The 13,928-nt window shown below is 37.1% G+C and overlaps 1 protein-coding gene across 11 annotated transcripts in view; it reads left to right on the top strand.

Annotated features, from left to right (window-relative positions):
• The window catches only part of dysf (dysferlin, limb girdle muscular dystrophy 2B (autosomal recessive)), a 79,660-nt gene that overhangs the window by 59,798 nt on the left and 5,934 nt on the right, over window positions 1–13,928 (top strand). For 10 of the 11 annotated variants that reach the window (XM_055060813.1, XM_055060812.1, XM_055060808.1 and 7 more), the window contains 7 exons: window positions 1,860–2,030; window positions 2,112–2,254; window positions 5,248–5,387; window positions 5,464–5,552; window positions 8,382–8,477; window positions 8,568–8,709; window positions 13,526–13,625. In XM_055060813.1, coding sequence (XP_054916788.1) covers window positions 1,860–2,030; window positions 2,112–2,254; window positions 5,248–5,387; window positions 5,464–5,552; window positions 8,382–8,477; window positions 8,568–8,709; window positions 13,526–13,625 — 881 coding nt within the window. Of the gene's footprint in view, window positions 1–1,859; window positions 2,031–2,111; window positions 2,255–5,247; window positions 5,388–5,463; window positions 5,553–7,826; window positions 7,944–8,381; window positions 8,478–8,567; window positions 8,710–13,525; window positions 13,626–13,928 lie in introns of those variants that run through there. The other variant, XR_008608250.1, reaches the window with a different exon arrangement.

Genomic DNA, 13,928 nt, shown 5'->3' with positions numbered 1-13,928 from the left:
ATCCAAATAAATCAATTTCAAATCTATATCACTGTCCAGACCTACAGTTCAATAAAAGGCAGAATAGAAATATCCTTTACTGGGTAAATTTAAGTGTAACAGCAGCATTTGGGCATAGAGGTTCACACAAAACAACTAAAAGGTGTTAAAAATGTCTATAAAAATAAGATTAAGAATACAAATCATATTGACAACATTCTTCACAAGACTATAACTTAAAATACTTTGCAGATATCAGAAATAGTCCAATAGTCCAACCAGAGTCATGTTCCAAGATTACATTTTTAAAAAATATATACATATTGTGCATTTTTATTTGCACATTATTCTAATCTAACATGTTAAGTCAGTGAAAGTTTTTCTTTTTTTTTGTCTCAACTTTCTTTATTGAATTTTACAGCTTGACAAATATCAATCATCAGCACAATGAAAACACAGTTATTGATAGAGAGAGAGAGAAGTTCAAGCTGATTTCTACCAAAACCCTACCCACCCCAAACACCTGCAATGACATCTAGCAACATACACACACACACACACACACACAATGCAAAGAAAGAACAGAAAAATAATAATAATACTGAAAATAATAAATATGTATATATATATCAATAGACACACACTAGTAAATTAAACAAATATATAAATAGATTGCAGATACATAAAGAATAGAGAAAATTATATGAAGATTAAATATTGGTTAAAAACAAAAGAACTGCATATCAATGAGAGGGCCCATTGATATGCCCATTGATTTTCTTCTGAATCAGGCTGAAAGTCATGGTACCCACTACCGATAGGAAAGGTCTCCAAGTCTCCATAAATTTATTGGTGGAGCCTTTAAGTGAAAATCTGAGTTTTTCCAGCTTCAGGTTGTAAAGAACTTCTCTAACCCAGTGGTCATGAGACTGGGGGACGCTCAGTTTCCACTTGAGCAGAATAAGACTTCCAGCCAAAAGGGTAGTAAAGGCGAGGGCCCATTTCAAAGAAGGCAAAAGGTCCAAGTCTGGAGGGGTGCCAAATGTAGCCGAAAGTGGATTTGGGAGAATTGTCTGATTATATTCTTGAGTTATTATTTTAAAAATGTTACCCCAATCCTCGATTAGCGTTGGGCACGCCCAAAACATGTGGGTATGGTTAGCTGGCGATTGTCCACACCTATTCCAATTATCGCTGACTGAAGGGTAAATTTCTGCTAATTTTGCGTTTGTGTAATGCACTTTATAGAATATTTTGCACTGTATTAACCCGTGCCGGGCACAGATCGAGGACTTATAAATTAAATTCTTGGCAGCCTCTCACTGTTTCAAGTCAGTGAAAGTTTTAATTAAAAAAAGCAAGGGAGAGGAAAGTAGGTCTGCTATGCTAGGTTGACTTTGACAATCTTAACTTGCTGCAGAATTTGGTGAGTTTCAGTTCAGTTTGAAAAAACAAAGGCAACCTACACACAAACTCTGACAGATCATCAGTAGAGCAGGAGTTTTAATCATCTGTGTTTAGATGATCACTTATTTAAAAATAAACATCAAGCCTGAAAACATAAACCCGTCCTGTTCTTTGGTGTTGAATTCTTATTCACTAGTGGAGCTGTTCTCTGTCAGTTTCTTTGGCAATGGTGTGTATGGAGTAACTCACAGATTGTTAGAAAAAGTAAAAAATAAGTGTTTTTTTGTTGTTCTGCACTGAGTCAATATTACCTAAATCTCCAGGTTGACAGTTTTCTTCCGGCTTTGGAGGGAAAGCAACAGAATCATCTTTTTGCCGTCCAGCATTGTGCACACGCACAAAGTTTCTGGACGTAAACAACAACTTTATCTTCTGTTTGCGTTTCGGTTCAGTTGAAGATGTTTTGTCTGCAGGTTGTTCGAGCTCACCTGCTCCCTCCCTCTGGAGAAGGACCTGCGGGTGATGTTGTACGACCACGACATGCTCACCAAAGACGAGAAGATCGGAGAGACGCTGATCGACCTGGAGAACCGCTTCCTGTCCAAATATGGAGCCACGTGCGGCCTGCCACAGTCCTACTGCATGTGGGTAAACACATCCACCTCTTACTGATATTACGTCTTCCAGAACTTTGTTTTCTTACATATTTCTTTTTTAAATATTAGCTCAGGGGTAAACCAGTGGAGAGACCAGCTGACTCCCAGGCAGCTGCTCTGTAGGCTGTGTGAGCGACGAAACCTGAGTAAACCCGTGTATGAAGACGAAGCAGTCCGGTTCAGAGGGCAGAGATACACGGCCGCAGACCTGGGTGAGCAACGTCCGCTCAAAATAAATCACAAAGCGGCTTTATCATTCTTCCTTGATGTTTGTTGACATGTCGTCCTGATGACGTATAAATGGTGACGTTGCCTTTCGTCTAAATGTGAAAATGTGGTAGAAAGGTGAAAAGGCGTCTGTTGAACTTTAAATGTGGTCCAAAATGTGGTTGCGTTTGTTTAAATGGGCCGACCAGCCTGAAGTTTTGAGGTTTTTATTTAGGCTGAATTTGGCTGGGACCTTTTGGGGAGAAAAGTGAAATTTCAATGTTTTATTTTCTGGTCTAACCAAAGATAAGGACTGACAGACTTTAAACAAATGTAAAAACTATCTCCATTGACTCCCAGTGTGTGTCGTTGTTTCTGTAGTTGTTCTTACAGCTATTTTTCGGTTCCCACCACAGCATTTCCATCAGGTTAAAGGTCTTACCCGACCACTGTGGACCTCTTTTCAATGCTTTGACTCTGGTAAACTGTTATTACTGTGGTTTCCAAAAGACAAAAGGCGCAAAAATATGACACGAAAACATAAGTTCAATTTTGAAAAGCAGAAGTGGAGCCTTCTGTTCAACCGACAAGAATTCATCAAGTGTTATCTGGATTGTAAGTTGACAACAAAGCACTTTTTTCAGCAGCCATTGTACTGCACACATTACAAAAGAAAACATATGAAAAAAGAACTAATTTGTTACAAATTAAGTTTATTCAAGTAAATATGTCAAGTTTATTAAGTTGTCATGTTACACAAATGCAAACTTAATTTGGTCACATACAACATATTAACTACATTTTTTAAGTTTAAAAAATAAATCTTGACACTCTTGATCAATGTTTGAGAGAAAGACGTTTGACCAAAATTGCTAGCTATTTCAGACTTTAGATTTTTGGATAGATAATGAAAACATGCTTAAAATTCATGGACGCATACGTGTTTCTTTAAAGGACGTGCAAACTCTTCATGTGAATAACAAGCTTCTGACTGGCAGAGTGAGCACATGGAGCAACATGCATGCAGGCTAATGTCTGCCTCAGCTAGCAGATAAAAGCTATATTAGCCCTGATGCTCCGTCTTTCTGGCTCTGCTTCTTCCTCGTTCTCTTACTTCTGTGAGGAGCTGAGGAGGAAACCGCTGGACCACCTGAGGAGCAAAACCATGAGATAAATGTTCAGGATCCATTTTGGCCTCTGAACCGAGGCCACATGCGCTCCAGGGCCGCGCTGCGCCGCGCCGCGACTCGAGGTCACGGCTGTCGGTTTGGTGATTTATGGCGCAGTCGTGTGTGTGTGTGTTTGCCAACATCCACATCGCGGTCGCCTGTCGGACAGCGAGGAGCGACGCCACGTTCTCTTTCCACGGTTGTCGCGGTTACCGTGCGTCAGCTCACTGCCCGCCGAGCGGAAGCGCTAACTGGACGTCTCCCCTTTTTTATCCCGACTTACCAGCTTTTGTTCCACCATCCAAGTTCATTTTTCAAGATATCCATTTGGTTTTGGTGTCACGTTTCTGTTTTTCACTCCACATCCAGAATCAAGTCTGGTTGAAATATTCTTTCCTTCTTTTCTCCTCCATCATGGCTACAAATGTTACACTTTAAATCTGAGCTAAAAGCTAAATTTATGACCCTCAGGCTCACATTTCAATATCTTTAGCTGATTAGTTGTTGGTACCAGTTGGAGCTTTTTGAAGTTCATTTGAAGTTTATTTTATCTTTATTGATTCCCAAAGAAGTAAATTTCCCAATTTCAAAAAGAGATTAACAGGAAACCTGAGCATTATTATAAATAATACAACCGCTAAAATGCAGAGAAAAATTATAATGACTGGAATGAAAAGTGGAATAACACAAAATAAAAACATTTAAATAAATAAATAGTAAGATTTACTTCCATTGTACACACATTACATGTTGGTTTGTTCTGTAATGATTTCTGTCACAATAACAGAATTTTCTGGATGATAAATTGTCCCAGAAATTATTGCGATAAACTATAATATTGTCATTTCCAAGGATTATAATCGTATTGGCAAAATAATGCAGCAACACTTTCTCATAAATGAATAAACTTGAAATTACATTTAACACTGAAATATCCAAATAAATGAAGAAAACAATAGAAACAACAAACAACATTAATTATAAAGACTGTAAATAAAATTATCCCTAAAAAATGTTTAGTTGAGACCAAATTGAAGACTTGAATCATCCAGTTTTTGGTAGAAGGAGGAAAATAAAAAATTATGTAAATGGAAAGTATTAAGTTTGTTTTAATTTATTCATGATTATTTATTATTTTTGACACATTGAACATACAATGTGTGGTTTGGGTTTTCTTCCAGAAGTTTCCAAAACTTGACATTGAAAACTTTTCCTATTTGATTCTGCAGTCATCTAGAAAAAGCTCCAGTCTCTTGGACTTTCCCAGTTTTCTCACTTTAATCGAGTTTATCAAGTTAGAAAACAGTTTTGAATCTTAAATTAAATGCGAAGGACTAAAATAGTGACACAAACACATTTCTGAAGTTAGATCAGACTAAACCTGATTTGTTTTAGGTAAGGTGATTTTATTTATATAGTACATTTTCAGCAACAAGGCAGTTTCTCTGCGTATTGCTCCGATATCAACTGTATGAAGCTCAGTTCAGTCAGATCTGATCAAAAAACCAACCAATAAACCCAAACGGAAGTATAAAAACGTTCACAAAGTGGGTTTTATTTCCTTTTTTCCTTTCTCCTCTATCTCCGGTTCTCTTTTTCCTGACCGCCCCTTCCTGTCCTCCTCAGTCTTTCCGTCCTCTTTTCTCTCAAATGACTCAACGTTATCGGTCATAAACTCTCGACGTTGACCTCAGACGTTCATAATTTCACTTCTCTTGGAAAATTCCTGGTTTGGTTGCGACACAGAGACGTGCAGCGTGAATAATGAATTAGTCCTGCCCCAGTTCCTCCAGTTGACCTTTCTAAAACCAAACTTTGGTGTGTTCCAGATGATAGAGACGTGTCCAAGCGATACCTCGGTCCACTCAAGGAACGGCTGTCCCTTCACATTCTGAGGAAAATGGGCCTGGTACCCGAGCACGTGGAGGTCCGGCCGCTTTACAGCCCGCTGCAGCCCGACATCGAGCAGGTAGGAGGCACGCTCTCACCCTGTAGCTTCAACTGTGATTTTTGATTCCTGATTGGCTGCTGGTTGTGTCCGTCAGGGGCGACTGATGATGTGGGTGGACGTCTTCCCCAAGTCTCTCGGACCGCCTGGACCCCCGTTCAACGTTACGCCACGCAAGGCCAAGAAGTAAGAACCAAAAACATAAAGCTCTGGGTGGCTTCACACAGAGAGGAGGCAACGAAATGCTAAAGAAACTGAATTCATAAAACGTTAAGTGGAAGGAAAAAGTGTGGTGAGTGCACCAAAGAGGGAAAACAGCAACATTTTCAAATTAAAAGCTGGCCTGTGCAGCAAGAATTTAGTTTGTGGTTTTAAAGATTTCAATAAAAGTTTCCAGAGGTCATCAACCTGTTTGTTTATGTTTGTCTACTTTACTCACATTTTAATAGAAACACCTTAACATGCGCTTACATGCATGTCCTGACTCTTAGCAACTATAGTAGCTTTTGCAACTATCATTTTTATTGCATAGTTTTATTCTAAAGATGATTTCTAAAGATCTCACCAGTCATAGTTATAATAGTAAATTGTCATGATGGTAAATTGCTGGACATTAAATTGTCCCAGAAATTATTGTGATAATATTTTGTTGTTTTGACATAATTTTTAAATAATATAATGGTAATCACATTAAAACACATTTTGAAATATGTAAGAAATGTAAAATATTTTGAACATTAACACTGAAATTAAAGATATTTTTTAAATCTTTTTTTCTTCTTTTGTAAATGTAGCTGGTTGACCTTTGATGACCTCTGGAAACATTTATTAATATCTTTAAAGTGATAGTGACAAAACAAGCTAAAATAATCTACAGATAATCACTTTCTGGAAGTGATCTGTACGTTGAGTAACATTTTAGACACATTTTATTTCATTTTTTTCTTCAGTCGCCTTCAGGTTGGTGGTTTCTTTGAAATCAAATCATTTTCTAAATATTTTTAACTTTAAAATTCTGCTGGTTTGAACTTTATATTTTATGCTTATCATCATTATTGTTGTTTTTGTGTGTGTATTTCATGCACTGGGTGACGGTAAACAACTGGCCCTTTAAGGGCTTCATAAAGTTCTCCCGACCTGATATTCTTACAGCTGCTACTAAAATGGAGTTTTTCATCTGACTCAGATGTAAAATTTGCTTAAAGTTTGTCCAAAACAGCTTCTGTTATAGGAAAAGTCTAATATATAATGACACATTTTTCCCAACAGGGTACCACAAAGCATTCCCACCACATAACAACAGTGTGGTCTTTGTGCTTCTGGTATTAAAATGTGACCATTCATTACTTGTCATAAAGACAACTTTGGGTTTTGGTGAAAATATTGTTCGTTTTATACTGAAGCCTTTGTGGCAGATGAGGGAATTTCATCATTTAGCATTGCACAGAGTAATTTTCCTATTATTTGGAAGGAAACTGATCCCTGTGCAGTTAAAACTTGTGTTGTGGATGTTGTAAAAAAATATATTTTTTTCAGTTTCGCTGCACTTTTAACCAAGATTTCTATTTCAATTTGTTTCTATTTTCAGATAAATAGTCTCTGGAGCCTCAAGTGCCTCTAATAACATTGGAAAAAGATTAATAATAACCAGTTTTAAACTTGGATATAATAATAAAGTTTGTTTTTTAACATTTTTTTGGTTTATTTAGCTTAAATTTGAAGTACTAATAATATATTTTTAGATGTTTTTGTTATTAACCTGAAATTTAAGTGCTTTTATATTTTGCTAAATGTTCTGTTTATTTTTATTATAAGTCCTAAAATAGGAAAAAGGTGGTTCTATAAAAACAACTACAAATTGCCTGTAGTAAATATTTATTAAAAAATTATATGTTGTCTTTTTTCAAAAAGTCATGACATTTGGAAAGTTTTTTAACTAAGTTTTTTTTACTGCCCCAAGAGAAAAAAAATGTTTATTGAAAAGAAAAAACTGATAATTCTGGAAATTTGACCACTTTTCTACTTTGAATGTTGTAGAATTATGTAGAAAGAACCCCTCGGTAACATCATGAATAAACCCTTTAATCATGATGTTACAGTGGAGTCAGTTCATCCTTGTCCATCTGAATTTGATCACAGTAATATAAAAAATATTTTTGCTTCTAAAAGATTCTAAATTAAGCAGAAATTAACAGTTTCTATAAAATGAATGTAAGTTATGGTATTTATTTTAAAATTTGGTAAATTGGGGCTAATCTGAGACCACCAAATGAAGGCAAAGTGCTATGTGTTGAAAATGCATCAACAGGCATTAGTGACCTCTTGTTTGTTTATTTTAATCCATGTTTACAAATCCAAGATTTTAAAACGTTTGGGTTTCAAAACCACCAAAATTTTCAAGTTTTTTTTTTTTTCTGTTTCATTCTATTTTAACTAATGTCTGCCGACTCCCACACCCAGCTCCTCTAGACTAGCAGCAGCAGCAGTTAGCAAACACCTGGTGGATTTACACGCCTGCTGATGTCCTGTAAATAGTGTCATGGAGAAGCATTGTTGTGACGGGGAGCTTCTATTAGGGTAGGAGCTTCTTAAAGAGACACAGATCCAATTTGCAAAGTCATATTTCTTTTAGGTCATATTAAATATAAAAAGCATTTTTATAACAACTGAAGGTAAAATAGTTTAGCAACTAAGTCCACTAATGTTGCTAGATTGAGAGGAATAAAAACAAAATTAGCTCTAGATTTAGTTTGTTTTTCTGTTTCTGCCAACAATGAGAATTATTATAACTAGTAATGCTATTATTTTGTTTTAAGTAAAACTATTTTAACCTATCAGCTGAACATTTAGGGCGATGCTGACAGCGACACCTTTCCACTTGAACATGTATGATTTTTCTTATTTTTAACGTTCTAGAAAAGCAGCAGAAATTAGTAACATTTTTAGAGTGAAGGATATTGATATTGATTCCTCATGTAACTCGATCGGTTCCTGAGCTGATTAGTTTTCCTGCAGGTTCTTCCTGCGTTGCATCATCTGGAACACCAGCGACGTCATCCTGGACGACGTCAGCGTCAGCGGCGAAAGGATGAGCGACATCTACGTCAAAGGGTACGACGGTTTGGTTCGGTTCTTCCGTTTTTCATTTTGTTTTGTTTGAGTCGTTTGTGGCGTTAACCAGGAAACTGCCTGGTTTCTCAGCTGGCTGGACGGACATGAACACAACAAGCAGAAGACGGACGTCCATTACCGCTCACTGGGCGGCGAGGGGAACTTCAACTACAGGTTCCTGTTTCCCTTCCACTACCTGCCAGCAGAGCAGCTCTGCGTCGTCGATAGGAAGGTAAACCAAAAAAAGTGATGTTTCAATAATCAAACACTTTTCCAATCAGATTGAAGTTATTTATCCAACTATGTTTGTCATTCTGTTTAGTGAATATTGTTGCTTTCCTCTTGCCTGTACGATAAATTGACCCATAAATTATTGTGATAATAATATTTTTGACTCCATATTCAACTAATATACTAATAATAATAATTGCTTTTTAATGCAAACATACCAACTCAAAGACAAAAAATTTAACATTTTCTAAAGAATAATTAACACTGGAACTGGAAAACATTTTTAATGTCCAAAACAAAACAATAATTAAAATGGTTATGAATCTCTGTAATGATGACTTAACCACTTTGCAGCTACACTTAACAACTGATATGAAAAACAGCTAGATACTGACGAATTTAGCAACTGTTTTCTTTGTTATTGAAGACTTCCATGGTGACCAAATATTATAAATCTAAACAAATTTGTCAAAATTTACAGAGACAGCAGCATTCTAGAGAAGACGTGGGACGATATCCTCTCGTCTTTTTACTTCTTTAACATCTTTTGACTCATTATTTTACAACATTGACTAATTTAGCAATTCCCCCTCGTGGATCAATAAAGTATATATTCCACTTCAACGCGACGAGTTGATTTAAGACACACAGTCGTGTGCGTCTTGGAAAACAAACACATTTCCACCACATTTCATGTTACGTTCCAGTTGTAGTCGGAAAATGGGAAATTCCAACTTCCCAGTGGGAAAAATCAACTTCAATTTGTGACGACTTGTAAGGTGAACTTTGTGATTCAATGTGGCTGCTCTCCCTGCGGGCATTTATCATTTATCATGATAAAGTTCTTGATTTATTGCCACAATAAATTCCAATTATTGTTTAAAGAATTCATTTAGTTTTGTTGGTCAATTTTAGTATTTTCTCCACCGTTTATTCAGTGAGTGTATAAATTAATTTGAAAATATGATTTTAATGCAGTTTCTCTGTTTAGTGATAAAAATAACACTTTTTATATGACTAGCATCCTAAAAGATCATATTTATGCTTTTTAAGAGCATTGTTGTGTTTGTGAGGCTATAATTGAAGTTTTATTCAATCCAGACATATAGTTACTTAAAAAAGACGTAACAAAATGTGTTATTGTCACATTTATTGCTACCACAATAGTACGACTAAATATTTTGGTAGATTTTAAACTCCCATTTCTCCCATCAACTGATTCTCTGTGTAATAATAATTTTCCCATCTATCAAACTACACAGTTTCAAACCTTTTGCATCAAAGTTAAAGAAGCTTTTGCAGTTGCAGCAAGGCGCAGTCGAATCGACAGAACATTCGCTGCATGTTTTTGCTGTTTTCTCTCTCCCCCGCTTTCATGTCTCAGCGCCGTAATTAACAGCCACTGGACCAGCAGCGGTCCAACCATCACATCTGCAACTGTGATAATACGACAGCCGCAGAACGCGGCGGTAAATTAAAGGTGGACGTTTCATAATGTCAGGAGTTATGGATCAGAGAGCTGAGTCAGACTGAAACTAGGTCCTCCCTTCCCGCTAACTAATCCACCGCTGCCTGCAATTAACAAAAATAATGACGTGACATTTCCACAAGGAGGCGTGGATGCCGCTGAAAGCCCAGAGACTCAACAAAAACATGCAGCGAGGAGCTAAAACAACAGCAGCGCTCCGAAAGCTGGAACAAGCCGTCGGCTGTCATTTGCTTTGCTTGGCCGGACGCCGAGCCTCTTTAGCCGCTCTCTGCCGACGTGTTTTACTGCGCCGCTCGCTCGCTCTCACCAGCATCTTCAATCAGGGAGCAGCTGAAAAGACAACGGGGAGTTTTAAATGAGACTCTGCTGGGTGGAGAGAGTCAGCCAGAAATGGAGTCCATGGAGACAGAAACCTCAGAACGACTGATCAGTGGCGGAGCCTTGGTTTTACGACTGGATCTAAAGAAATCTGAAGAAAGTTTTCATCCTTTTTGAAGATAATTTCCCTTAAAGTGTCACATTTGCTATTAATTACCAATCATACAATCTACAACTTTTCCCAAATATCTCCTATAAACATGAAGGGTGACCTATTGTTGTTTGTGACCTGTAACACATGTGTCAAAGTCGAGGTTCGGGGGCCAAATCTGGATCACCATAGCTTTTTATGTGGCCCTCTAAAGTCTAACAGGACACCTAAATAAAACCTCCAAAAATAACATTTCTGTGTTTTATATTGTTTTATTAATCAAACTGAATCAGTTTTTACCTGCATTACATTAATTTGAAAAGATGTTCAGTATTTAACTTTAAGAAGTACTTACTTTGCACAGAGTCATTCTTAGATAAAAAGATTGTTTGCTCAGTTCTGCCTATTTTATGGTGTCACTTTAAATCAAAATAAGCTGCTGCTGGCTTCACCTCCCAGTTCAACTTTCACAAGACCACAGGAAAGTGGCTACAAACAGATGCAATAATACAACGGTACCTCTTTGAAAAGCAGAAGTGGCACTTCCTGCACAGCCAACATAAATACAGTGAGTGGTTTCTGGATGGATAGTTTGGTATCTTATTATTATCAGTGAGTTTAACCCAAAGAAAGAACCACTGACTTCACAAGCTGATAACCTGGAGTTCTGTTTCGGTTGCTAGGCAACGGGCGGAGTTCCGGAGAGGTTGCTAGGTAACGAGCGGAGTTCCGGAGAGGTTGCTAGGTAACGAGCGGAGTTCCTGTCAGTTGTGACTGGACATTCAGGAGGATCTTCAAACACTTTAAAAACACCAAAAACATGAACTTATTTCCAGAAAACGGCTGTTTGTTAGTTTTTTAATACCTGGGAAGTCAAAAGAGAGTTTTGCATAAAGGTCCATTTGAGCTACTTTATTTTTGTTTTGTATTTTTTACGTCGATCTTTTAGTCAAACTGCTGCTTCCTCTCCAAATCTTCTCCAACGATCAATGGGATCTCAGAAAAGGAAAAAAAAAAAAAAGATGGATTGAGGAAATGCTGGAGTGGAAGTTCCTGTACTTAGGACTCTGGCAACACCAAGAACGTGATTTATGTTGTTCAGTATTGTAGGGAACAGTTTCTCAAACTCACCTCAGCTGCTGCTCATGACGGCGGTGGAGTAATAACTTAATATACTTGGACAGGGTTTGTACTCAAACCAAGCCAGACGTTGAACACGCTTTGCCAAGGATCTAGACATTATTAACTTCACACACACAGAGGGTGTTATGTTTACTGTTTGTCTCTGTTATCGTCAAGTGTTGGAGTTGGCTCTGGGTGTTGGGGACACGGCAGAGCAAATTAGATGGACTGACAAATTTTGTTTTAAAAAACTGAATCTAATTTATCTCTGTCTTTTCCTGGAACAAGGCAACAAGCAATAAAGGCAACGTTTGTTTTCCTGGGTTGACAGGAGGATGTGTGTAGGAGACAAACTTTACAGACTCTGCTGATCAACACAAAGATAAAATAGCAAGAAGTGACATTTAGCAACACTGTAAAAGTGGCTTGAAGTAAATATTTTAATATTACATTTATGATATATTGTGCAGTGTCAAACTCAATGGAAAGCTTTTACATTGTCTGTTTTTAGCACTATGCTTAGCATGACTTTGAAAGGTTGTCAACTTGACTATAATTAGTCCCTAGCTTGATTTTGAGTTCCTGTTAGCTTGACTGATTGGTTGTTGGCTTTAACCGATACACTCAAGCTAACATATCTCTGGTTAGCAGTAGCTTGACTTGTATTATCTGTCAACTTTACGCCTAGTAAAATTACTATTGTGTTTCTTATTAGGATTAGCTTAACTCTGATTGGTAAGCTGCACATAATTAGGAGATAGCTGGAGTCTAATTAGCAGTTAGCTTGACTTTCAATAGCTTTTTACTTGACTCCAGTCCAAGTAGTTGCTAGCTTGACTGATTAGCTTGAATTTTGCTAGCTGTTGGATATGTGTTGTGGTTTCTTGCTATAGAAGGTTAAATTTGATGATATAAGTGCAGAAATCTTCTATATATGTTCAAAAAATAGTAGATTGTCAGGAAACATTGTGCTAATCTGATAATTATGTTGTGTAATTCCTTTACGCCGAAGCAACAACATGAACTAATAATTGTTTAAAAATTCAATAAAATAGATCAACACATAATTAACAGATGTATTTTTAAAATATTTGTGGAAAATTGTGGAATGTTTTGAATACTAAACCATTCTCAAACTACTACGTCACATTGGTAGGTTGCTAAGTGCTGCTTTCTGCTTTGTAGAAAACCCTGAATAATTTTAGGAGTAGCAACAAGCTGACATTCGCTACAAATCACTGCAGATCCATTTAGATCCATGTGTGAAAACCAATATTTCTATCAACCCGAGAGCCGGCAGAGTGTCACAGGTGGAAGGGAAGGAACCTTGCAACAGGGTGAAGCCGATTAGCACCAAGACGAGACTGGATCAGATCCTGTCTGGCAGTTTAGGTCCCTGCATGTGACTCATAGTCTGAAACAGTGATGTGTCGATGCAGCGCTGCGCCAACCTGCAGGAAGCAACTAAAAGAAAACATCAGGACAAACATGGCGCCCAAACACAAATCTTTATTCTTTTTCTGAGCTGAGAGCAGCTAATCAATCATTAAATCATGTTTGTGTTGGATTTTCCTTACAGCTTTAGAGTTTTGAGCCTGGAAAACAGAATTAAAAGCTACACAATGAGATATGAAGACATGATCCCAAAATGTTTACCTGAAAGGTTGAAATGATGCTTTATCTGCATGTTAAAGATGATGTTCCTAATTATGAATCTTTTTCTTGTTTTCTGTGCAGGAACATTTCTGGAACATCGATAAAACTGAAACCAAGCTGCCTCCTAAACTCACCATTCAGATCTGGGACAATGACAAGTTCTCCTTTGACGACTATCTGGGTAAAAACAAAAACAATGATTCATTGTAGTTTACCCCGTTAAAGTACTCTGGGAAATAAACAAAAAATATTTCTGTTGTTGAGCTTATATGATTGTTTATTAAGTAATTTAGTAGCAAAAAGTGTTTTTTGAAGTGAAAATGTTGCTTATTTTGTCAACGTTTTCAATTAAAATGCAATCAAATGTTATTATTTAATTGCTTAAACGCATGTATTTCATAGGAATTGTGAGCGGCACCAACAGAAACGTAAAATATCCCCCACTTCATACGTTAACTCTGACGTAACGTTGGATTTTTCTGTT

Source organism: Poeciliopsis prolifica, unplaced genomic scaffold (assembly GCF_027474105.1).
Source record: "Poeciliopsis prolifica strain line A6 unplaced genomic scaffold, Auburn_PproV2 SCAFFOLD062, whole genome shotgun sequence".
Taxonomy (NCBI): domain Eukaryota; kingdom Metazoa; phylum Chordata; class Actinopteri; order Cyprinodontiformes; family Poeciliidae; genus Poeciliopsis; species Poeciliopsis prolifica.
Note: the sequence above shows the minus strand (reverse complement) of the source record. Positions and strands in the feature narration are given on the sequence as shown.